Raw genomic sequence first — 25,224 nt, 5'->3', positions numbered from 1 at the left:
TACTATTTGTCATGACATGGATGGAGCTAGAGGGTATTATGCTAAGTTAAATAAGTCAGAGAAAGACAAATACCATATGATCTCACTCATATGTGGAATTTAAGAAACAAAACAAATGAATATAGTTGGGGCGGGGGGAGAGGCAAACCATAAAACAGACTCACCTGTAAAGAACAAATTCAGGGTTGCTGGAAGGGAGGTGGGGGTGGTGGTAGGATGGGTTCAACAGGAGCACACTTGTGATGAACACTGGGTGTTGTATGTAAGTGATAAATCACTAAATTCTACACCTGAAACTAATATTGTACTGCCCATTAACTACCTGAAATTTAAATAAAGACTTGAAACTACAGGAAGAAATTAAAAAGTAAATATATTTCCTTCACTGCTACTGAGAGAGAATCCAAACATTCTGTGAATAGAAAGAAAGTCCCACATTTCTTGGTGTGTCCTGGGGAGTCTAATATTCTTTACTTAGTTCTGGAGAAGTGGTCCATGAAGGAGCTCATGGCTGAGCCCGGCACGTAAAGCTCGAGGAACCCCAGTGCAGGGAGGGGCTCCCTGCACCCAGTGGCTTCACTGATGGTCGGGTGGGGGTGGGGGTGGGCAGGGCCACCTGGCAGCTGGGAGGCCCACCTGGAGAGGGGTGTTCAGCGGTGCTCTGAGGCCCAGGCCCAGGCCCACCTGGAGAGGGGAGTTCAGTGGTGCTCTGAGGCCCAGGCCCAGGCCTGGAGAGGGGGGTTCAGTGGTCCTCTGAGGCCTAGGCCCAGGCCCACCTGGAGAGGGGGTTCAGCGGTGCTTTGAGGCCCAGGCCCAGGCCTGGAGAGGGGGTTCAGCGGTGCTCTGAGGCCCAGGCCCAGGCCTGGAGAGGGGAGTTCAGCGGTGCTCTGAGGCCCAGGCCCAGGCCCAGGCCTGGAGAGGGGGGTTCAGCGGTGCTCTGAGGCCCAGGCCCAGGCCCAGGCCTGGAGAGGGGGGTTCAGTGGTCCTCTGAGGCCCAGGCCCAGGCCCACCTGGAGAGGGGGGTTCAGTGGTCCTCTGAGGCCCAGGCCCAGGCCCACCTGGAGAGGGGGGTTCAACGGTGCTCTGAGGCCCAGGTCCAGGCCCACCTGGAGAGGGGGGTTCAACGGTGCTCTGAGGCCCAGGCCCAGGCCCACCTGGAGAGGGGGATTCAACGGTGCTCTGAGGCCCAGGCCCAGGCCCACCTGGAGAGCGGAGTTCAGCGGTGCTCTGAGGCCCAGGCCCAGGCCTGGAGAGGGGGGTTCACCGGTGCTCTGAGGCCCAGGCCCAGGCCCACCCGGAGAGGGGTGTTCAGCGGTGCTCTGAAGCCCAGGCCCAGGCCTGGAGAGGGGAGTTCAGCGGTGCTCTGAGGTCCAGGCCCAGGACTGGAGAGGGGAGTTCAGCGGTGCCCTGACGCCCAGGCCCAGGCCCAGGCCTTGAGAGGGGAGTTCAGCGGTGCCCTGACGCCCAGGCCTTGAGAGGGGGGTTCAGTGGTGCTCTGAGGCCCAGGCCCAGGCCCACCTGGAGAGCGGTGTTCAGCGGTGCTCTGAGGCCCAGGCCCAGGCCCACCTGGAGAGGGGGGTTCAGCAGTTCTCTGAGGCCCAGGCCCAGGCCTTGAGAGGGGGGTTCAGTGGTGCTCTGAGGCCCAGGCCCAGGCCCACCTGGAGAGGGGGGTTCAGCAGTGCTCTGACGCCCAGGCCCAGGCCTTGAGAGGGGGGTTCAGCGGTGCTCTGAGGCCCAGGCCCAGGCCAGGAGAGGGGGGTTCAGCGGTGCTCTGAGGCCCAGGCCCAGGCCTTGAGAGGGGGGTTCAGTGGTGCTCTGACGCCCAGGCCCAGGCCCACCTGGAGAGCGGAGTTCAGCGGTGCTCTGAGGCCCAGGCCCAGGCCTGGAGAGGGGGGTTCAGCGGTGCTCTGAGGCCCAAGCCCAGGCCTGGAGAGGGGGGTTCAGTGGTGCTCTGAGGCCCAGGCCCAGGCCCACCTGGAGAGGGGGGTTCAGCAGTGCTCTGAGGGCCAGGCCCAGGCCCACCTGGAGAGGGGAGTTCAGCGGTGCTCTGAGGCCCAGGCCCAAGCCCTGGCCTGGAGAGGGGGGTTCAGCGGTGCTCTGAGGCCCAGGCCCAGGCCCACCCGGAGAGGGGTGTTCAGCGGTGCTCTGAGGCCCAGGCCCAGGCCTTGAGAGGGGGGTTCAGCGGTGCTCTGAGGCCCAGGCCCAGGCCTGGAGAGGGGGGTTCAGCGGTGCTCTGAGGCCCAAGCCCAGGCCTGGAGAGGGGGGTTCAGTGGTGCTCTGAGGCCCAGGCCCAGGCCTGGAGAGGGGGGTTCAGCGGTGCTCTGACGCCCAGGCCCAGGCCTTGAGAGGGGGGTTCAGTGGTGCTCTGAGGCCCAGGCCCAGGCCTGGAGAGGGGGGTTCAGCGGTGCTCTGACGCCCAGGCCTTGAGAGGGGGGTTCAGTGGTGCTCTGAGGCCCAGGCCCAGGCCTTGAGAGGGGGGTTCAGCAGTGCTCTGAGGCCCAGGCCCAGGCCCTGAGAGGGGGGTTCAGCGATACTCTGACGCCCAGGCCCAGGCCTTGAGAGGGGGGTTCAGTGGTGCTCTGAGGCCCAGGCCCACTCCTGGGGAGGGACCACCGGGGCTCGGCTCTTGGTCTCCAAGCAGGTTAGGAGAAGCTCCCGGGGGTGTGGTGGCTCCCGTGACCTCTTGCAGGGACTTCACCACTTCTGGCACCCTTGCTGTCCCCGTCTCTGGCCGTGGGGGCCCGGCTCTCGCTCCGTTCAGGTCTCGAGCCACAGGAGTCAGCTCCTTCACCGTGGAGTCGGGCCGCACCTTGCTGTGAGCGGCCGCAGGGCCGGGAACCTTCACCGGCCCTTCCTCCCGCCGGGCGTTCTCCAGAGACTTCCCGACCAGCGCACACTCCTTCTTGGCCGCGTAAAGCTTGTCAACGACTTGGCATTTCTCCTCGATCTGCTCAGCCCGAGTGTCCGCGAGCCACCTCTCGCGTCTTCTGTAAAGCCGACTTCTAAGGGCCCGGATGAGCCGGAGCGTCAAGAAGAGACCCGTCAAGACGCCGACGATGGGCAGACACGCCTCGGTCTCCGCCGGCGGCTGTGGAAGGGGAGCCGTGGACACAGGGCCCTGGGCAGCAGCGTCGCCACCACCTGGCCCAGCTGCCCGAGGAGCAGCCCCACGCCACGCTGCGGAGGACGGCGGCCCCTCCATGGCACCGCCCCACGCAGGGTCCGCCCGGTCACCGTGGGGCCCGCAGCCACCACACAGCCCACGGAACCCCCAACATTCCACCCGGAACCCAGCCGGCAACGGCTCGCTCATAGGTCAGTCACCTGGCGGGTGGTGGGAGGCGATCTACAAATAAAATGTGCCCCCCCCGTTACTCTGGGATGGCCGTTCTTCCTCACCTCCTTGTCTATGTTTTGGTGTCAATATAAAACTGAAATACAGTGAAAATCCTGAATTTGACAAATTTTTTCAAACTTTACATCTCTCCATGGTATCCAACAGCTCATCTATATATGGATACTGTCTATTAACACAGTAAATACCACCCCCACCCCCGAGCCTGTGATGCATACCCCCCCATACACGCAGCCATGGTTTGGTTTCTATTATCATCCATCAGTTCCTGAACAGCGCAGAAATAGAATAAATCACAATGAACACAGTGATATCTGCCTCTTTTGCTCAAAATGATGGGTTTTTTTTTTTTTACTCTGCCTATGTTTTTGTGTGGAAAAGCAGTTCACTCTGCTTAGGTCTGAATAATTCAAGTGTTTGAATGTATCTGATAATAGTTGATGAACGTTTGAGTTGGTTCAAATGTGGGGTATTATGGATGATGATATTGTGGATATGCATGCACATGCCCTTTATAGAAACGTGCATTTTCACTTTCTCTGAAAGGCTGGGTTGGTGTATGCTTGCTACTTTTATTTGAAACAGCTTTATTGAGTCGTTTACATGTCCAAATGATTTACACATCACGAAATTCACCATTTAAACATCCAATTCATTGATTTTTTTGTAAATGTGCAGAGCTGTGCAACAGTCATTACAATCCAATTTTAGGGCATTATCACCATCCCAGAGAAATCCTTCAATCTCTACTCTGTTGGCTGCTTTTGACACAGTCCGACCTTTTCTTCTTGAAATGCTTCCATCACTTAGTCCCCAGTTCAATACATTCAAGTTGGATTTTCTCTGTGTTTCTGGGTGTTGTGTGTGGTTTTCTGGCCTCACTGCCTTTTCCTTCCTCGTCTCTATTGCTGGTTTCTGTTTTTCTCCCCAACTTCCCAGCATTACCTTTGACCCAGGATCTAGTTGTGGGACCACTTTTCCTTCCCCAGCATCTCACCCTGTTGCTGACTTCATTCAGTCTCAAGGCTTTGATAGCTCAAACTGCCATGACTTCTATGCCTATTTATCCATTCCAAACCTTCCCATGCAGTCCAGACTCACACTCATCTAATGTGGCCAACCCGACTAGACTTCCGCTGAACCTGCTGTCCCTGCATCTCCCACTTTCCATGATAACACCATCATCCTTACAGGTGTTCAGACCCCAGGTCTGTGGTCTTTCCTGGCTTTTCCCCTCTCTCTGTGCCCCATCGCTACCCCACCAGCAAAGCCTCCACCCCGGATCCAGAATATGTCCTCCAGTGACCATTCTTTGCCTTCCCCCATTCTGCCCAGCAAGAGCTGCCATTCCCTCTTCACAGGATAACTGTGCCTGCTCCTAACCAATCTCCTCCTGCACTCGCCCCCGCAGCAAGTTGCCTCCCTAGAACCAGTGCATCCATGTCTCACCTCAGCTCTTCTTCCAGTAATAACTTTCTACTCATCAGACTTCAAGCTGCATGCCCCCACTGCCGGTGAGTCCTATGGGATCTGCCCCTAGTTACCTCTCAGATCTAACTCTGCATCTGGGTTTTTGCTTTGTTTACTCTGCTCCAGCCTCACAGGCCTCCTGGCTGCTCATCCAATGTACCAGGATGATCCTGGCCCAGATTTGGCATTTTGTCTTCCCTCTGCCTTGAATCATTTTCCTCTGATACCCACATGGTGGTCTCCCTCCTTCCCTTCAGGCATCTGCTCAAATGTCGCCTTGTCTGTGAAGTCTTTCCAGATCCCTTGTAATGATTGCCCAGTAGGAACAGTGATGACCACCCCCTAACACGTCACCTCCCCCTACCACCGTCCTGCCCCACTTCTCTGCACAGCCCTCATTAACATTTGACATGCCGCCGAGAACCATCTTTGTGTATTGTCTCTCTGTCATCACTGGATGGTAAGCTTCGTAAATGCAGGGATTGTTTTAACCACTTTGTAATTGTTTCATTTTCAGTACGTATTTTTTTTTAAAGCATTTCTTTTTTTTAAAATTTTATTTATTTATTTATGATAGGCACACAGTGAGAGAGAGAGAGGCAGAGACGTAGGCAGAGGGAGAAGCAGGCTCCATGCACCGGAAGCCCGATGTGAGATTCCATCCTGGGTCTCCAGGATCGCACCCTGGGCCAAAGGCAGGAGCTAAACCGCTGCGCCACCCAGGGATCCCTCATTTTCAGTACGTATTCTAAAGTAGACACACAAAAATGCATGTTGAAGAATGACTGAATTACATGAGAACAAAGAAATCCTGTTGTATTTTACTGTTACATTTCTGTGACTTCATCCAAATCTGCAGGTGGCTTTACATATCAGCCATTTTCAGTAACTACTTAATTTTCTAATGTGAGAATAATTTCCTACTAGACCTTATTGGAAATATCTGTAGGTTTGGGAAATGCAAATAGTAGAGAAAAAGCTAAAAATAGGGTAAGTGATAAAAGATACCTTCCAGCCATGCAACCTTGCCTCAGAAAGAGCAGAGCAGACTGAATTTGAACTGATTTAACTCATTGGGGACAGCTTGAGTGATTGGTCTCTGCATCACTGAAATCAGGGCACAGATGGCTAAAAGGGACGCCATGTGGATCTCAGGTTGGGACAATCTTCAGAAAGCAGAGGGCATGACTTGTGAAAGGGACTGGGACTGCAGACCTGGGCGGCAAAGAGACTACCGGTTGAAGAATGCAATAGAACAGCTAAGGTCCTGGCAGAATCAGGGTGAAGATCTTATGAACTCAAAACATTTAAAGGTGGCCATGTATAGAGTCTAAAGGATAAACTTACTTACTTACTTACTTATTTATTTATTTATTTATATGATAGTCACAGAGAGAGAGAGAGAGGCAGAGACATAGGCAGAGGGAGAAGCAGGCTCCATGCACCGGGAGCCTGACGTGGGATTTGATCCCGGGTCTCCAGGATCGCGCCCTGGGCCAAAGGCAGGCACTAAACCGCTGCGCCACCCAGGGATCCCCTCATTTATTCATTCATTCATTCATACATTCATGAGAGACACACAGAGAGAGGCAGAGACACAGGTAGAGAGAGAAGCAGGCTCCCTGAGGGGAGCCTGATGTGGGCTCAGGACCCCAGGATCATGCCCTGAGCTGAAGGCAGATGCTCAGCCACCTAGGCGTCCCTAAACTCATTTCTTGTACCGTGTGTCACCTCTATTCTTAATACTTCTCTACCATACTTCAATTCAGACACTAAACAATTATGTGACACCAGCTAGGTGTCCTACAACTTAACTCAATTCTGATACTAGCTCCCTGGAGATAGCATCAGACTTCACAGCCTCAGTCCAAGAATACCTTTCGCTGACTTCAGATGCCATTCACAAGTCTGGGTTGTTACCTGTGCTTCTGACTGTCTAGCTATAAATTGGATACAACCCCCTACTGGGGTCAATTAATGTGCTAGAACAGCTCACAGAACTTAAGAAAATAGTTTACTTACTAGAATACTGATTTATTATAAAAGGATATAACTCAGGAATAATTATATGGAAAAGATACATAGGACAAGGAATGTAAGAAAGGGTGCAGAGCTTCCATGCCCTCTCCAGGCACATCACTCTCCCCAAATCTCCAGTACCTACCAACCAGGAGACTCTCTGAACCCTTCCCCTCTGGATTTTTATAAAGTCTTCATTACGTGGGCTTAGTTGATTAAATCATCAGTCTTTGGCCATTGATGATTAACCTAAATCTCTAGCTCCTCTTCCTTCCAGAGATAAGGGTGTGGGGCTGAAAGTTCTAACCCTATCATCACTGATACCCTGGCAAGATCACCTGATCTTACATGCTCTCCAAAAATCATCTTATTAACATAAACTCAAGTGTGGTCAGAAGACGTTTGTTATAAGTAATAAAACATACCTTTATCACTCATGTAACTTTGGAAACTCCAAGGGTTTTAGGAGCTCTTTACCAGAAATGGGGATAGAGACCAAATATGTATTTTTTATTATAAATCACACTATCACACAGGCAGTTGAAATAAAAGCACACACAGCCCAGGTGAAACATATGCTTAGTAAAGTTCTGGGAAGTCCTAAGCTTTTGCACTGGGCTGATTAGTGAAGGTTTTCCCCTGCACAAAACCATTCTTCAAAGACTCGGTGAAGTGGCTGTTGTATCAAAGGCCCAATTTTCAATAAAATATCACAAGGCATACAAAGAAACAGGGAAACAGGACCCATCAAAGAAACAAAAGAAGTTTTGTTTTTGAAACTTCAAGACTTGTCACTCAAGAAACATAAGTATCAGACCTACTAGGCAAAGATCTCAAAATTTCAATAATTGTTTTAAATATGCTCAAAAATGGAACTGAACAAGGGGTAGTGGAAGGGGAGGTGGGTGGGGGATGGGGTGACTGGGTGATGGGTACAGAGGGGGCACTTGACGGGACGAGTACTGGATATTATGCTATATATTGGCAAATCAAACTTCATATATATATATATATATATATATATATATATATATATATATTTTTTTTTTTTTTTTTTTTTTTTTAAGGGACAACTGGGTGACTCAGTGGTTGAGCATCTGCCTTCAGCCCAGGACATGATTCTGGAGTCCTGGGATGGAGTTCCACATCAGCCTCACTGCATGGAGCCTGCTTCTCTTTGCCTATGTCTCTGCCTCTCTCTCTGTGTGTCTCATGAATAAATAAATAAAATCTTTAAAAAAAATATACTCAAAAAGTAAAGGAAAACACAAATAATTAAATAAAACTAGGAAAATAAAACACAAACAAAATGAGAATATGAGCAAAGAGATATAAAATATGAAAAAGAACCAAAAAGAAACTTTGGAGCCCAAAATATAATAACTATATGGAAAAATTCACTACTGGGGGCCATCTGGGTGGCTCAGTGGTTGAGGGTCTGCCTTTGGCTCAGGTCGTGATCCTGGGGTCCTGGGATAAAGTTCTGCATCTGCTCCCCACAAGGATCCTGCTTCTCACTCTGCCTATGTCTCTGCCTCTCCCTCTGTGTCTCCCATGAATAAACAAATAAAATCTGTAAAAAAAAAAAAAAAAAAGAAGAAGAAGAAGAAAAGAAAGAAAAATTCACTACTAGGGCTCAATAGCAGAATTGGACAGAAGAAAGAATATGCAACTTCAAGACAGGTCAATTATATTACTGACTTGAGGAATACAAAGAAGAGAGCATGAAGACAGATGAATGGAGCAACAAGGATTTATGGGACAGTAAAGTAGACCAATTACACAGTATGGAAATCCCAGGAAGGTAAAAGAGAGAAAGGGGTTGAATAATTATTCAAAAAAATAATAGTAAAAATCTCCTCAAATTGGAGGAAAGACATGGATAATACAAACCAAGAAACACAATGAAACTAAACAGGTTAAATACAATGGACACACAAGATACATCATAATCCACATTTGAAAGGCAAACCCCCCCCCCAAAAAAAAAGAATTTTAAAAGCAGCAAAAGAAAAGTGACTTATCACATAAAAGGGATTCTCAGTTAGACAACTAGCAGATTTTTCAAAAGAAACCTTGCATGTCAGGCAGTGGGTAATATATATATATATATATTTTTTTTTTTAAGATTTTATTTATCAATTCATGAGAGACACAGAGAGAGAGGCAGAGACACAGGCAGGGGGAGAAGCAGGCTCCATGCAGGGAGCCTGACGTGGAACTCAATCCTGGGACTCCAGGATCACGCCCCAGGCCGAAGACAGGCACCAAACCGCTGAGCCACCCAGGGATCCTGTGGGTGACATATCTATAATACTGAAGGGGAAAAAACCCCATCAACTAAAAATTCTGTATCTAGTAAAACTGTACTTCAGAAATGATGGAGAAATTAAGAGATTGCTACATAAATATAATTGAGAGATTATTTTACCACTAGACCTGCTTTACAAGAAACACCATAGGGAGCTCTTCAAGGTCAGAATACAAAACACTAGTTACTCAAAGCCATATGAAGATATAAAGATCTCTGGCATATGTAGCTATGTGGGCAAATATAAAAACTATGATTTTGGTTTGCAACTCCATTTTTATTTTCTATGGGACATAAAAACAGCAACAGAAAAAATTATAAATCTATGTTAATGGGTACAAAATATATAAAGATGCACTTTTTGATGTTAATAATAGAAAGTGATATGAGTCAGAGCTGTGGAACGTAGACTTTTTATACGTAGTTGATTTAATTTTCATCCAATTCAAAATAGATTTCTATAATTTCAGATGTTACATATTCCTCCCTGAGGTAGCCCCAATGAAATTAACTATGGAATCTACATTTAAAAAATGAGAAAGGAATTGAAATACGTCATTGTAAAGAAGCAATCAAACAAAAATGGTGGCAGTAATGAAGTAAATTAGGAACAATAAAGCTGTAAGACCAACAGAAAAAAATAACAAAATAACAGAAGTAGTCCTGCCCTACTAGTAATTATGTTAAATGTAAATGGATAAAATGGATAAAATGTAAAATGGACAAAAAATGTTTTCAAAACTATTTCTTTAAATTAAAGGCATTGGCAGTCATAAACTGTTAGAAGAAACAAAGAAAGACCTTGTGCTCACAGAACTCAGGAAACTCTTGTTTGGCAAGAACTGCTAAAGGGAGTCTTTCAGGTGGAAATGAAAGACTTCAGCAGTGACCTGAAGGCACTGAAGAAACAAAGATCTGTGGATCAGGCAAATACAGTAGCAGTTATAAAAGCTAGGATCATTGTAATTTTGGTTTGTCACTCCACTTCTTGCCTACATTATTTAAACTTCAAATGCATGGGGCCTCTGGGTGGCTCCTTCTGTTGAGCATCAGACTCTTGGTTCAGCTCAGGTGGTGATCTCAGGGCCATGAGATCAAGCCCTGCAGTGGGGTCTGCTCCCTCTGCCCATCCCCCCCGCTCTCTAAAATAATTAATTAATTAATTAATTAATTAATTTTTTAAAAAGTGAAAAGAGGGGAAGATATATTCTATGTAGATAGTAATCATAAGATAGCTGGGGTTTAAAAAAAAGATAGCTGGGGGACACCTGGGTAGTTCAGCAGAGGAGCATCTGTCTCGGCTCAGGGCATGATCCCAGTTTGGGGATCCAGGTTTGAGGCCTGGGTCCTCTTAGAAAGGGTTTATCTGCAGGCAGCCCAAGACTGGAGGGAGCATGCACGTGGGGCAGACAAGGAGGGGCGTGTGGAAGAAGGGGTGTGAGTCACAGACCAGAAAGAACCCAGCACACTGGCACATTCCAGGTGTTCTCCAGCAGCCCTGGGCCAATGGACTGGGTCACGGAGACAGACTCATTACTCAGTTTCAGAAGTTGAGGCTCTGGGAGGCAGAGTGACCACCTGGTTAGTGCCAGAGCCCAGGCTGAAATGCACTCCGGTCTCCAGGTCCTTCCCTCACACCCATCTAAAGGGTAGGAGGATGGGGGGAGGAAGGGCCACCCCTGCTCTTCCCACCTTCTCCTGATGGACTTGCAGTGACTCCGAGATTTAGACTCTGAGATTTCAGGTTTGAGGGCCATGGGCTTCCAGCCCCACTTCACTGATAACCCTGTTTCCTACTATGTTTGTTGCCTGTGGCTGCTCAACAGGTACCACAACATGCTGACTTAAACCCTGGTTCTGAGGGCTGGAGTCTGAATTCGGTATCCCTGGGCTGAAGTCAACATTCCGGCAGGGCCAAGCTCCCTCCAGAGACTGTGAGGAGGCTCTGTTCCATGCCTCCTGCAGCTTCTGGTGGATGCCAGTGTTGTTTGGGGTGTGATCACACCACTGCAATCCTCAAGGCAAGAATCTTCCAATCTCCCCCTGCTCCACCTTCACATCTCTATGTGTGTCATGTGATCGCATTTAGGGTCCAGCTAGATGATCCAGGACAGTGACTCCATCGCAGGACCCTTAACTTAATCACATCACTAAAGTCTCCCCATCTCTTTTTGGAGCCCTGGAAGGTATTACTCCTAGGTTCCAGGGACTACGACATGGTTATCATTTGGGGGCCCATCATTTGGTCTTCCACACCTGCTTTATTTTGTTGTTTCCTCTGTTATATTTATCACCACCTGATATGGGAATAGTGTTTTCTGTGTATATGAATAGGACTGTGTATGCTCCATGGAGGGCAGGAATCTCGTCTGTCTTGTTCAGTCTGTCTTTAGTGAAACAGCACCCACACATAATAGGTGCTCAATAAATACTAGTTGATAACACAGAGACTAAACACCACTGGAATGGAAGATGAAAATTCAATATGGTGTCCAATGAGATACAAAAAGCAACAGATCTTCTGTGTGCTAGAAATATGCAGTGCCTGTCTGAGGAGAGTTATACAACCATATATTGGTATTTGTGAAGAACACGTGAATAAAGGGAGAGACATGAATCAGCAAAGACTCCATGTTATGACATGTCATGTTTTCCCAAGGAATTTTTCAAGAAAGGTTCATGTGGGAGAATAAACAGGGAGATGAGATTAGACATGTCAGGAGAAGTAAGAATGATTATAGAGCTTATGCTACCTATTGCTAAAACATTTAGTAAACCTAGAATACATAAAATACTATTACACATGATTTTCGTAGAAAATTCATAAGAAAAAATTAATGGAAGTACATATAAAACTTAAAATGTAATAAAGGTTAACATTATAAATCAGAAGTGTAAGAGAGAATTGTTTAATGAACATCTTGAAATGTTAAGTAACTCTTTGGGGAAAAAGAGACAAGTGAGCTTCACCTCCTGCTATAATTAAATGAAAGCAATTAAGGTGTGGAATCTGGGTTCAAAGCTCCACCCCAGGACTTACTTTCTGTGCGTCCTTGGAGAGACTACTGATCCCTCACATCTCAGGTCATACTTGTGAATTCCTAGTAATGGGGAAAAGACTCAATACATTCCAAGGTAGACTCAGGATAATGGCAGTTGACTTCGGGAGCAGAGGACAGGGTTGAGGGGAGAGGGCACCATGTAATTAAATATAGGTATTGTCAGTGAGCTTTTGTTCGGAGCAACAGATGAAAGGTGTCTTTTACATTATTGAAAATACATATACATGTACAGAAATATATCTGCCACGCAAGGATGAGATTGTACTGTGAACGAAGGAGTAGGATTTATTCAATTCTGAGCAATAGGTATATATATATTCTCTCTCTCTCTCTCTCTCTCTCTCTATATATATATATATAGTCTTCTTTTATGAATCTCTAAATAACATGTTATAGTACACACACACAATGTAGCATTTGTAGATAACCTTTAAAAAATCCTTTACAATAGCACTCTAGAACATTAAATACTTAGGAATAAATTTGACAGAGGTGAGTAAGAACTCTTTAGTGAAAGCTATAAAACACTGCTGAGAGAAATAAACAAAACCTAAATTAATGTAATACATATCATAAGACAACATGGTTAAGAAGTCAATTTTCTCCACATTAACCTACAGATCAATGTAATCTAAGTCCCAAAGCTTTCCAGAAATGGAAGTGGACCAGCTGATTCAGAAAGAAAAGTACATGGAAAGTCAAAGGACCTCAAGTAGCCACATGATTTTTGAAAAATAAGAACAAATGTGGAGGACTTAGGCTACCTGACTTCAAGATTTAATGTAAAACTATAGCAATAAAAACAGTGATGTAGAAAATAGATGAAATAGTTCAATGGACCAAAATAGAGTTTCCAGATATAAACCTACATACATATGGTCAAATTAGTTTTTTAATAAAGACCCCAAAGGAATTCAGTGGGAAATGAACATTTTTTTCCCAAATATATTTTAAGCATCAAGATATCTACACGGGAAAAAAGGACCTTCACCTGCACCTCACAACATACACAAACACTATTCCAAGATGGATCATAGACCTAGTTGCAAAAAATAAAGCTTCCAGGAGAAAATCTAGGAGAGCATCTGCATGACTCAGGAGTGGACATAAATTTGTTAGAGAAGCACAGGAAGCATGAACTATACATTTTTAAAAATAAATGGGAATTCATCAAAATTTAAAACTTCTACCCATAAAAAGACATTGTTAAGAAACCAAGTATGAAGCCACAGACAGGGAGAAAAAACTTGTACCTATTTGTCGAGGGAGATGTGTCAAGAATATACATTTTTCTTTTCCTTCCCTTCCCTTCCCTTCCCTTCCCTTCCCTTCCCTTCCCTTCCCTTCCCTTTCTTTCCAAGTAGGCTCCATGCCCAACATGGGGCTTGAACTCATGACCCTGATATTGAGCCATATGTGCTCATCATGATGAGCACTGAGTGTTGTATGAAGTGATAAATCACCAAATTCTATACCTGAAACTAATATTACACTGTGTGTTAACTGGAATTTAAATAAAAACTTTAAAAATAATATATTTTAAACCAGCACAATTCAATAATAAAATGGCAAACAGATTGAACAGACATGTCACAAATAAGACTTAAGGCCAGTGAGCATGTCACAAGCAGGCAAGCGAGGGCTGAAGCCACCATGAGAGGTGAGTCCACCCTCTAGAATGGCTAAAATTCAAAAGAATGACCAAGATGGGGAGGACATGGAGCCCCGAACCCTCACACATGCCAGGCAGGGGTGTTGATACAATCATTCTTGGAAAACTCCTTGCAAGGGTCATAAACATTTAAACATACCTCTACTGTATGACCCACACTTACTATCTAGAGAAATGAAAACCCGTGTCCACAGAGAGCCTTGCACAGAAATGTTTACAGTAGTTTCATCCTTGCCAGCCCCAAACTATAAAGGACCCCAGGGCCCATTACTGGTGAGTAAAGGATAGTTGCAATTTATCTATACAGTGGAGTGACACAAACATCTATCTTTTTCAGCCTGGGAAAATTCTCTGCTTTGTTTTTTTTTTTTTTTTTTTAAGGAATGGCAGCTCCTATTCTTTTTATTTATTTATGATAGTCACACAGAGAGAGAGAGAGAGGCAGAGACATAGGCAGAGGGAGAAGCAGGCTCCATGCAGGGAGCCCGACGTGGGACTCGATCCCGGGTCTCCAGGATCGCGCCCTGGGCCAAAGGCAGGCGCTAAACCACTGTGCCACCCAGGGTTCCCTCTGCTTTGAAAAGCTCATAGGATTTGATTAGACACCACCCCCCCGCACACACCAAATAATTCAGAAAAACATCCCTATTTTAAGGTCCATAACCTTAATTACATCTGCAAAATATCTTTAGCCATGCACCACAGCACACTCCCAGGGTGACACACAGTCCGAGAAACAGGTGACACTGGAAATAGGTTCCTTTGAGGAAGCCTTGTGAACCAAGGGGCTTCCTACAAATGTGAGGTGTTGGGGACTGCAGTGCATGAGCCACTGGGTGGTAGGCAGAATCATGCACCCCAAATACATCTACCTCTTAGCTCCAGACCCTGCAGCTGACCCAAGGGACTTTGTAGGTGGGTTAAGGAGAGGATTTGGGTGGGAAAGATCCTGGCTTATCCCAGAGTGCCTGCTGGAATTACAGGGGTCCTTATAGGAGAGAGGCAGGAGGGGAGGGGAGGGGAAGGGATTTCACACATGTAGGGATGAGGGAAAAGAGAAGGTGCCGTATCGCTAGCCTTGAAGACAGAAGGGGCTTCAGACAAGGAGTGTGGGGGCCTATAGATTCAAGGAGGGCAGGAGAAGGAGCCGCAGATAGTGTCTGGCATCTTCCTATCACCGAGACTGTAGTGTTGGGAGCTGGGTTTTAGGAACCCAAGCTGACTAGCTGACTGAGATTTACATGGAAAGTCAAAGAACTCGAGTGGCCAAAGAACTTTGAAAACTAAGAACATTTTGGAAGAGATAAGACTTTGATATTGAAAACTTACTGGTTTGTATTCCAGAAGGTAACACATTTGTGTTGTTACAGCAGCAACAGGACTCCAATACAAGCCTGAGCTGGGGCTAGCACCGGTGCAGCCATTCCCGGGCCGGCCAAAGGGCCACAGGGGAGTGTGGTGGAGGAACCTCGAGGAGAGAGCGTGACACTCAACCTGAAGTCCAGGATGAAGCCAGCTCACGGTGTCCTCGTCAGGAAGAAGCCAGGACATAAACGCCCTGGGTCACATACCTTCCCTCACGTTGCCCCAGCTTCTGCAGCTGCCAAGCACAAAGATAGCTGGCAGGATGGGAGCGTCTTGGAGGCCAACACTTCACAGGTCCGGCTGGTGGCTGGACCCCTGAGTCCTGGGCTCCAGATGGGAATGAGCACACTAGCCACTGGACCCTCCCACCACCGCATTGTGGTGATCTCACGTCTCCGCCTGTGTGGTGACTCTTGCCACAGATGTCCAGCCCGCTCCTGCACCAGAATCATCCTAACGTCTTGGGGACCCCAGGTCCTCTCTCAGAAGGGGCATCACCCAGGGCAGTACAGGGTCTCAGGCCCCACCGGGACCCGCGGAGCCAGAATCTGATTGTAACAAGGTGTCCAAGTGACTGCCATGCTGCTCAAGTGACGACTCCACCTGTCTGGATATGATGCCACCACCCCTGGTGCCACGCTGCCCTCCCGCGATATTGCTATTGTGTGCTCTCTGCCATCTGACCTTGTCTTTCCCCAGCACGGCAGCTCAGAGGGTCCATGGGCCCTCTAGGTTGATTTTCCCCTTGCTGCCTCCCAAGTGAAGACAACATCGGGAAAGCTCAAGACATATTTTTAGGTAAATGTATGTGAAGGAAGGCAGCAACACAGCACAGACACACAGCTTAGGAGGAACTGAGACATGTGTCCTGGTCATTCTCCCCCCCCCGTGGGTCCTGGGCCCTATCTGGCCCACTCTTCCCAGGAGCCTCTGTCCCGTGGGCTGCACAGAGGGGCTGCTGACTGCCTGCTGCTCTAGCAGTGAATGGGAGGACACACAGAAGGACAGTTCTCTCTGGCTCAGGCAACACCTCATCCTCGCCCTCCCTCCTGGCTCAGGGTGGGAACAGCAACCCCACTGCCAGCGAGAGGGGGCTCCAGCACCCCTTGTCTGTCCTTCCCTCCTGTCTGCCCCCAGGCCAGGCCCCGTGCATCTGACAGTGTTTCCACCCCATCACTCTGACCCTCCTTGGGTCCTGCTTGTATCCTGTCTCACACCCCCAACAGCGCTCCTTTGTGTGTGTATGTTCATAGATCTCTGTGGTGTGTCCAAATGGCGTGTGAGATGTATCCTTTCTCACACTGTGTATCTAAGATCTTTTCTTTCTTTTTAAAAAATTTTTTAAAAAATGTTATTTATTTATTCATGAGAGACAGAGAGAGAGAGGCAGAGACACAGGCAGAGGGAGAAGCAGGCTCCATGCCGGGAGCCCGACGTGGGACTCGATCCCGGGACTCCAGGATCACGCCCTGGGCCAAAGGCAGACGTCAAACCGCTGAACCACCCAGGGATCCCTCTAAGGTCTTTTCAAGACTGATTGCTCTCTTTACTTTTCCCTATTTCTCAGCTACTGACATAACGGCAACAGTGCCCTGTGTCTTCGTTGTGTGTGCATGTGTTTGTCATTAGGGAAAAATGTTTGGCTGCATTAAGTTCAGGTTTGGTTACACACACAAAAACCTCTATTTCTTAAGACAACACGGTGTCAGAGTATTCAAGGTAAGAAACAAATGCTTGCACACAGTCAACTACCCTAAACTAATCTGTGAATGGAAACACTAAACCAATCACAGCATGAAGCTGGGATGGAGTGGTTTTCTTGCGTATCTTTTTTTGCATTCTCTTTTAAAATATCAAAATTTAGGTAGGAATGTTTATGTATAAAGATTCGTAAGAATAGGGATGCCTAGGTGGCTCTGTGGTTGAGCATCTGCCTTTGGCTCAGGACATGATCCTGGGGTCCTGGGATCGAGTCCTGCATCCAACTCCCCGCAAGGAGCCTGCTTCTCCTCTGCCTGTGTCTCTGCCTCTCTCTCTGTGTCTCTCATGAATAAATAAATAAAATAATAAAAAAAATTTTTGTAAGAACAGAACAATTTGGGATTTGTTGCCAATGTCCCCATCCAGATCAGATGTCATGGATGGTCACAGAAATACGGTCTTTGTGTCAGAACTTACGCACAATACTTAGGTTGTGCAGCTCTAGGAGTCACACGATCTGGAAATAACACACTCAAGACCTGTGTTTACCAAACATTTGTTGAGAAATACCATGTCACACTCATGTGCTCTAGAAAATGGCACTAAAAGCTGTATAGCATTCCCTAATAAATAACTGGGTTGAGCTAACCTAAAAGAGCACTAGGCATGGCTTGGGGTAGGGGGAGCACGGGAGCTGTTGTGTCCTGGAGGTGGGCGTCCAGGGCCCAGTTGCTGGGAAGCCGGGTCAGACCTGCAGGCGCTCCCCTGCTCTCTGCTGGGGCACCTGGGGACGCAGGGGGCCCTGGAGCCCTCGTGGGCGTCTGGGGGCTGCAGGAGCAGCAGCAGGTGCACGAGGTCCCCATGGGACAGGCTGGACCCTGGCCCTGGAGATGTGGGCAAGCCTCTGCCTGAGCTGGTGGCTTTGTCTCCTCAGCTCGTGGAGCTTTCTCTCCGCTGACAGAGCGGCCCGCTGGCTCTCCCAAGCCCTCCTCTGCCACAGGAGGTCCTCCTGCTCATGGGAGAAGGTGGTTCTCTGCAGTTCTCTGCACAGGTCCTCGGCCATCTTCTTGTAGAGGTTGCGGATCTGACAGGTGATGGTCAGTCTCTTGTGCACCTTGGGAAGTTGCCTCTCCATTTCCACGCACTGCTTTTCCTCCTCAGCCCACTTTCTCTCCAGTCGGTGAATGTGTTCCTCACTCATCTCAGGCTGCCTCTGGAGCTTCACCTGGAGCTTCTGAATTTCACTTTCCAGCTGGGCATTTTCCATGAGCATGGACACTTCCTCGGCTTGGAGATATGTTATCTGTCCCGTGAGCCCTCCGATCCTCTGATTTTCCTGCATCAGTTCCCTGGACAGCTCTTCTTTCTGTGCATCGGGGCCGTGCAGGGACCCTTGGCAGTCGCCATCGGCAGGGGTGCCCAGGGGAAGGACAGCTGACAGATGCATGGGACCCACCTGGGTCTCCACCTCCCTGCTCCCCACTGTTCCCCCGCCGTCCATGTGATGTCTGATGAGCTCCAGCAGGTGCAGCATCTTCAGCATGGTCTGGCCCAGGGGGAGGACTTGGCCCCTGTCCTCACTGGCGGCCTGCTGCCCTTCTGGACTCAGGAGCTGCGGCCTGGCTTTCTCCACCTCTGCCTGCATTCTGCACCTGTGGCTGGCCAGGTCTTGCATTAGTGAGTCTGGACGTCCCTGCCCATCGGGGCTGACCTTGGAGCCACCTGTTTTCCTCCCTGGGGGTCTTCCAGGGTCCTGTGGTGCTCCAGAGGTGGGATGTCTGTCATTCACCTGGGAAAGGTTAGCAGGCCGGCTTGACCAGCCTTCTGTAAGCAGTTGTGTTGTGTGCTCCACTGAAGACCGGCTGGGATTTCCATTCGGGGCGGCCAGAGGGAGGATTTCTAATGTGGGAGGACTGGCCACCCCCACAGGTGATGTGAGGGCTTCAGGGGCTTGGGTCGCTGGTCTCCTCCCCTCCACGCCTTTCCCAGTCACTCTGACCTGAGCACACTGCCTCCCAAGCTGTCCTATTACTCTCCTTAAACTGTGCTGACTTGTTACTAGGAACACCACCACCATGGTGCAAACCAGGATGTCCCAGAGAAACTCAGAGATTCCTGGCACATAGGCCATGCTTTCGTACATCTCCAGCAGGGCAGCCCACAGCTGCTCCAGGACCAGCTGTGGGGGCATTTCGGGGGCCGCCAGCTGGCCCTCCATGTCTGCCAAGGGACTCACAGCTGTGCCCCTGGTCACCAGGGTCCTGTGGGCCACAAGTGGTCATTTGGAACCCTGAGGAGAGTTTGTCCTCAACACAAACCAGCACCAAGCAACCAGGGCTGACATCAGCCGGGCGGGGGAGGGGACCCTGGTGCTAGAAGAGCCCGCTGCCTGCCTTGGCTCTGCTCACTTTACTTTGTGTGCATGCGGGATATGCATGGCTGGCTGCAGCCTGTAGCTCGAGGCTCTCTCAGCCCAGCTGGCCCTATGGTACTCCTGGGGGCCCATGGCAGGGCCAGGCCATTCCCTTCCTCGGCTCATGTGTCAGGCTTGGGGAACCTGTCCCTGGGTGAGGCTCATTTCCACCATTCACAGAAGCCTGGTCCTGCTACAAAAGTCCCGGATCTCCCCGTCTGAGGCTCCGTCTGTCCTTGTCGTTGGTAGATGCCCAGGAGCTGGTGCTCTGGATGGCAGGGTGTCCCCAGAGGTAACAACCAAGAGCCTGGATTTCTAGGTGTAGCAATACACAAGACAATCCTGGAACTGGGAGCAGCCTGTATTCTATATTTAATCCAAGTGTCCCTAGAGGGGGAGATCCACTGCTCTGGGAGTGACACAGTGACCCACCCTCCTTCCTTATGCAGCCCTGCCATCCTCAATGCATCCTTCTCCAAGTGTCCCTGGGGACAGTCTCAGTTCACTGAGTCATCTTCAGGAGTGGCCTCTGCACAGGGCTGGGACCTCTCCACCTGAATTTGCCACCTCTCTTTTGGTTCAGTCACATCTCCCTGTCCTCCTGTCTCTAGGAGAGACCCAGGTTCAGAGCCTCCTGACCCATCCCTGGACTGTGAGGGTCTCGTCCCCAGAATCCCGTCTGCAGAAGACATGAGAGAAGCTCTGGCTGAGGCCACGGGGGTGTCCTGCAGGGGCCCCAGGCATGCAGGAGAGGGTCTGCCCCGTTGGGGCTGAGGGAGGAGGGAGGCAGAGGCCAATGTGAGAGGTGTCTCTCCCTTTCTTTGTCAGGAGACTGTTCATAACAGCAGTTTTAGGTTTAAAGGGAAATTGAGTGGGAAGTACAGAGTGTTGCCATCTACCACTTTACTTCCTCAGACGTTAGGACATCATCTTGCATTAGAGAGCTACATCCCTTACACTCGATGGATCAGTATTGACTCATCATTATCAGCTAGTGTTCATGGTTTTGGGTCGGTTTCACACTTGTGTCATGTAGTTCAGTGAGTTTGACAAAAGCATAACATGTTCATCCACCACGATGGTGTCATAGGAAGAGTTTCACTGCCCAGAATAAGCCTGGTGCTGCCTCCTCCTTCCTTGGTTCTGCCTCCTGCACCCGGAACCTCTTTCTGTCTTCTTGCACAGGAGGTGAATATATCTCATTGTAGTTTTGACTTCTATTTCCCTGAGGATGAGTGATGCTGAGCATCTTTTCATGTGTCTGCTGGCCACCTGCATGTCCTTTGGAGAAATGTCTGTTCACATCTTCTGCCCATTAAAAAAAATTGTTTTAATTTATTTTTTTATTGGAGTTTAATTTGCCAACATATAGCTTTAACACCCAGTGCTCATCCCGTCATTGCCCCTCTCAGTGCCCGTCACCCAGTCACCCCATCCCCTCGCCCACCTCCCCTTCCACCCCTTGTTCGTTTCCTAGAGTTAGGAGTCTCCCATGTTCTGTCACCCTCACTGATATTTTCACTCATTTTCTCTCCTTTCCCCTTCATCCCCTTTCACTATTTCTTATATTCCCCAAATGAATGAGACCATATAATGATTGTCCTTCTCTGATTGACTTACTTCACTCAGCATAATACCCTCCAGTTCCATCCACATCGAAGCAAATGGTGGGTATTTGTCGTTTCTAATGGCTGAGTAATATTCCATTGTATACATAGACCACATCTTCTTTATCCATTCATCTTTCAATGGACACTGAGGCTCCTTCCACAGTTTGGCTATTGTGGACATTGCTGCTGTAACATTGGGGTTCTTCTGCCCATTTTTAAATTGAATTATTTGTTGTTGTTATTTGATTGGTTTTAGATGTATGATTTGATTATATATTTTGGACACTACCCTATCATCAGATAAATTATTTGCAAATATCTTCTCCCAGTCAGTAAGCATGACTTTTCCTTTTGCTGGTGGTTTTCCTTACTGTGCAAAAGCCTTTTAGTTTGACGTAGTCCCACTTTTTTAGTTTTTTTTCCTTACTTTCACTTCTCTAAGGAGACATATCCAGAAACATGTTGCTAAGGTTGAGGCCTACAAGATTATTGGCCATGTTTTATTCTAGGAGTTTTATGATTTCAGGTCTTACATTTAGGGCTTTCATTTATTTTGAGTTAATGTTTGTGTATGGTATAAAAAATGGTCCAGTTTTATAGCTCTGCATGTAGCTGTTCAGTTTTCCCAGCACCATTTGTTAAAGAGACTGTCTATACTCTTGCCTCCTTTGTAGTAGATTAATTGACATATGAGGATGGGTTTATTTCTGGGCTCTCTATTCTGTTCCATTGATCTATGTCTTTGTTGTGCCAGCACCATACTGTTTTGATCACTAAGGCTTTATAATATAGCTTGACATCTGGGATTGTGATACCTCCAGATTTCTTGTTATATTTCAAGATTCCATTGGCTTTTCAAGGTCTTTTGTACTTCCATACAAATTCCAAGATAATTTGTTCTAGTTCTGTGAAAAATATTATTAGTATTTTGATAATAGGGGTTGCACTGGATCTGTAGATTGTTTTGGGTACCATGGGCATTTTGACAATATTAATTCTATCCATGAGCATGGTATGTCTTTCCATTTGCTTGTGTCATCTCCAATTGCTTTTGTCAATGCTTATAGTTTCCAGTTCTTAATCTTCTTGATTAAATTCATTTCTTGGTATTTTATTCCTTTTGATGCAATTGTCAATGAGATTGTTTTCTTAATTTCTCTTTATGCTACTTCATTATTAGTGTATAGAACTGCAACAGATTTTGCTGTATTAATTTTGTATCCTGCAAATGTACTGAATTCATTTATTAGTTCTAATAGTTTTTTCCAGTGGTATCTTAGAGGTTTTTTCTATATAGTATCAGGTCATCTGCAAATAGTGACATTTTTACTACTTTATTACCAATTTGGATCCTTTTTATTTATCTTCCTCATCTGATTGTTGTGGCTAGGACTTCCAGCACTATGTTGAATAACAGTGATGAGAGTGGACATCCTTGTTCTGCTCCTGATCTTAGAGAAAAAGCTCTCAGGTTTTTTTTTTTTTTTTTTATCATTGAGTATGATATCAGCTGTGGGTTTTTCATATAGGGCATTGGTTATGTTGAGGTAGGTTTCCTCCACATCTACTTTGTTTAGAGTGTTGTCATGAACAGATGTTGAATTTTGTCAAATGCTTTTTCTGCACTTATTAAGTTCAAATGGTTTCTATCCTTCATTTTGTTAATGTGGTGTACCACATCAATTGATGTGGATATTGAACCATTTTTGCATCCCTGGAATAAATCCCAGTTGATCATGGTGAATGAGCATTTTAATTATATTAGTAAATTCTGTTTGCTAATATTTTGTTGAAGATTTTACATCTATGTTGATTAGGGATATTGGCCTTTCATTTTCTTTTTTTGTAGCATCTTTATCTAGTTTTGGTATCAGGGTAATGCTGCCCTTATAGAATGAATTTGGGAAGATTTCTTTCCTATTATGATTTTGGGAATAATTTGAGAAGAATAGGGATTAACTCTTCTTAAATGTTTGGTAGAATTTTCTTGTGAAGTCATCTGATACTGGAGTTTTGCTTGTTGGGAATTTTTTGAATACTGATTTAATTTTGTTACTAGTAATCTGCTCAAATTCTCTATTTCTTTTTATTAATTCCTATAAAATTGTATGATTCTGGGAATTTATCCATTTCTTCTAGGTTGTCCAATTTGTTGGCATATAATTTTTCATAATGGTCTCTTATAATCCTTCATTTTTGTGGCATCAGTGTACTATTCTTTCATTTCTAATTTTATTTATTTATGTCATTGCTCTTTTTTTCTTGATGAGTCTGGTTAAACAGTCACTTTTGTTGAACTTTTCCAAGAACCAGCTCTTGGTTTCACTGATCTTTTCTGTTTTGTTTGGTCTCTATTTCATTCATTTTCCCTTTGATCTTCATAATTTCCTCCCTTCTACTAACTTTGGGTTTTGTTTGTTCTTCTTGTTTCTTCCTTTAGGTGTAGAATAAGATTGTTTATTTGAGGTTTTTCTTGTTTCTTGAGGTGAGCTTGCATTGCTATAACCTTCCCTCTTAGAAGTGCTATTGCTGTGTCTCAAGGATATTTAACTATTTCATTTTCATTTTTTTACCAGGAATTTAAAAAAATTCCTCTATTAATTTCTTGTTGATCCACTGAAATATAGTAGCATGTTATATAGACTCCATGTATTTTGACTGGAGCATTGGGTTCATATATATTTAAAATAATTACTGATAGGCATGTACTTATTGTCATTTTGTTACTTGCTTTATGGTTGTTTTTATAGTTCTTCTTTTGCTCTCTTTCCTTGTGGTTTGATGGATTTTTCTTGTACTATGTTTGGATTCTTTTCTCCTAATATTTAGCATGTTTATTACAGGTTTTTTATTTGTGGCTACCATTTAGTTCGTATTTAACACTGTATGTGAATAGCAGTCTATATTAAGTTGATGGTCATTTAAGTTTGAATCCATTCTAAAAGCATTACATTTTTACTGCTCCCCCTGCCCATGTTTTATATATATATGGCGTCATACTTTACATCCTTTAATTTTGGGGATCATTTGTCTGATTTTTATAGATATAATTGATTTTCCTACTTTTGTGCTTTAACTTCTGTACTGTTTTTATAAGTGATCAATCTACTACATTTATTATGTTTGTATTTATTTGCTATATTTTTTTCCTTTCATAATTTTCTTACTCCTGATTATGGCTTTTTTTCCATTCAAAGAATCCTCTTTAGTGTTTATTATAAAGTTGGTTTACTGGTGATGAACTCCTTTAACTTTTATCTGTCTGGGAAATTCTTTTCTTTTTTTTTTTAAGATTTTATTTATTCATGAGAGACACACACACACAGAGGCAGAGACACAGGCAGAGGGAGAAGCAGGCTCCACGCAAGGAGCCCGATGTGGGACTCGATCCTTGGATCGATCCTTGGATCTCCAGGATCACACCCTGGGCTGCAGGCGGCGCTAAACCGCTGCGCCACCAGGGCTGCCCTGTCTGGGAAATTCTTCATCTCTCCTATTCTGAATGATACCCTTGCTAGACAAAGTATTCTTGGTTGCAGGCTTTTCCTTTTAGCACTTTGAATATATCATGCCACTCCCTTCTGCAAATTTTCTGCTGAATATCAGATGACAGCCTTATGGACTTCCCTTGTATGTAACTGTCTTCTTTTTTCTTTCTTGCTGCTTTAAAAAGTCTCTCTTTGCAAAAAAAAAAAAAAAAAGTCTCTCTTTATAACATTCATAAGATACCTGCAATAAATCTAACCAAAGAAGTAAAAGATCTGTACTCTGAAAACTATAAAACACTGATGAAAGAAATGAAGAGGATGCAAAGAAATGGAAAGACACTCCATGCTCGTTGATGGGAAGAACCAATATTATTAAAATGTCTATACCACCCAAAGCAATCTATACATTTAATGCAATTCCTATCAAAATACCAACAGCATTTTTCACAGAACTAGAACAAACAATCCTAAAATTTGTATGGAATCACCAGACCCCCAATAGCTAAAGCAATCTTGAAAAAGAAAAGCAAAGCTGGGGGCATCACAATTCCAGACTTTAAGTCATATTACAAAGCTGTAGTGAACAAGACAGTATGATACTGGCACAAAAATAGACACAGAGATCAGTGGAACGGAATAGAGAATCCAGAAATAAACCCACAACTATATGGTCAATCTTTAACAAAGCAGGAAAGAATATTTGGTGAGAAAAAGATAGTCTTTTCAACAAATGGTGTTGGGAAAACTGGACAGTAACA

At 46.2% G+C, this 25,224-nt stretch overlaps 2 protein-coding genes and 1 long non-coding RNA gene across 7 annotated transcripts in view; 1 reads left to right on the top strand and 2 right to left on the bottom strand.

Moving 5' to 3' along the window:
• Positions 1–356: 356 nt before the first annotated feature.
• LOC140641783 (uncharacterized) lies at positions 357–3,387 on the bottom strand. Of its 3 annotated transcripts, none has more exons than XR_012038371.1 (3): positions 2,535–3,387; positions 1,011–2,445; positions 357–912 (listed from the first exon to the last, which is right to left on the bottom strand). XR_012038371.1 is itself a non-coding variant. In XM_072842174.1 (2 exons), exons 1-2 carry the CDS (start codon positions 3,311–3,313, stop codon positions 2,355–2,357), a joined length of 870 nt encoding a protein of 289 aa, XP_072698275.1. In that variant the 5' UTR covers positions 3,314–3,387; the 3' UTR covers positions 357–2,354. The 3 variants fall into 3 exon arrangements, 1 of the variants encoding a protein (XP_072698275.1); XR_012038372.1 differs by having other exon boundaries at positions 357–2,072; positions 2,121–2,445; XM_072842174.1 differs by having other exon boundaries at positions 357–2,445.
• LOC140641811 (uncharacterized) lies at positions 2,514–16,620 on the top strand. Of its 3 annotated transcripts, XR_012038406.1 has the most exons (4): positions 2,514–3,315; positions 4,767–4,869; positions 5,403–5,564; positions 15,260–16,620. It is a non-coding gene; the product is annotated as an uncharacterized lncRNA (long non-coding RNA). The 3 variants fall into 3 exon arrangements; XR_012038405.1 differs by lacking the exon at positions 4,767–4,869 and having other exon boundaries at positions 15,263–16,620; XR_012038404.1 differs by lacking the exon at positions 4,767–4,869.
• Positions 16,621–17,495: 875 nt separating this feature from the next.
• Positions 17,496–25,224, bottom strand: part of LOC140641775 (melanoma inhibitory activity protein 2-like) — a 31,251-nt gene continuing 23,522 nt past the window's right edge. Inside the window, exon 3 of the mRNA XM_072842153.1 lies at positions 17,496–20,676. Within this exon, the coding sequence (XP_072698254.1) occupies positions 17,701–19,173 (1,473 nt within the window). The 5' untranslated portion in view covers positions 19,174–20,676 and the 3' untranslated portion in view covers positions 17,496–17,700. The remainder of the gene's footprint in view (positions 20,677–25,224) is intronic.

This window comes from Canis lupus, chromosome 1 (genome assembly GCF_048164855.1).
Source record: "Canis lupus baileyi chromosome 1, mCanLup2.hap1, whole genome shotgun sequence".
Taxonomy (NCBI): Eukaryota; Metazoa; Chordata; class Mammalia; order Carnivora; family Canidae; genus Canis; species Canis lupus.
Note: the sequence above shows the minus strand (reverse complement) of the source record. Positions and strands in the feature narration are given on the sequence as shown.

Excerpts from the sequence above, each read along its gene's own strand:
- LOC140641783 (XM_072842174.1), bottom strand. The coding sequence starts at position 3,313 with ATGAGCGAGCCGTTGCCGGCTGGGTTCCGGGTGGAATGTTGGGGGTTC. Across the intron at positions 2,446-2,534 it reads GCCTGGGCCTGGGCGTCAGA|CACCACTGAACCCCCCTCTC; the intron begins GTATCGCTGAAC and ends TGGGCCTCAGAG.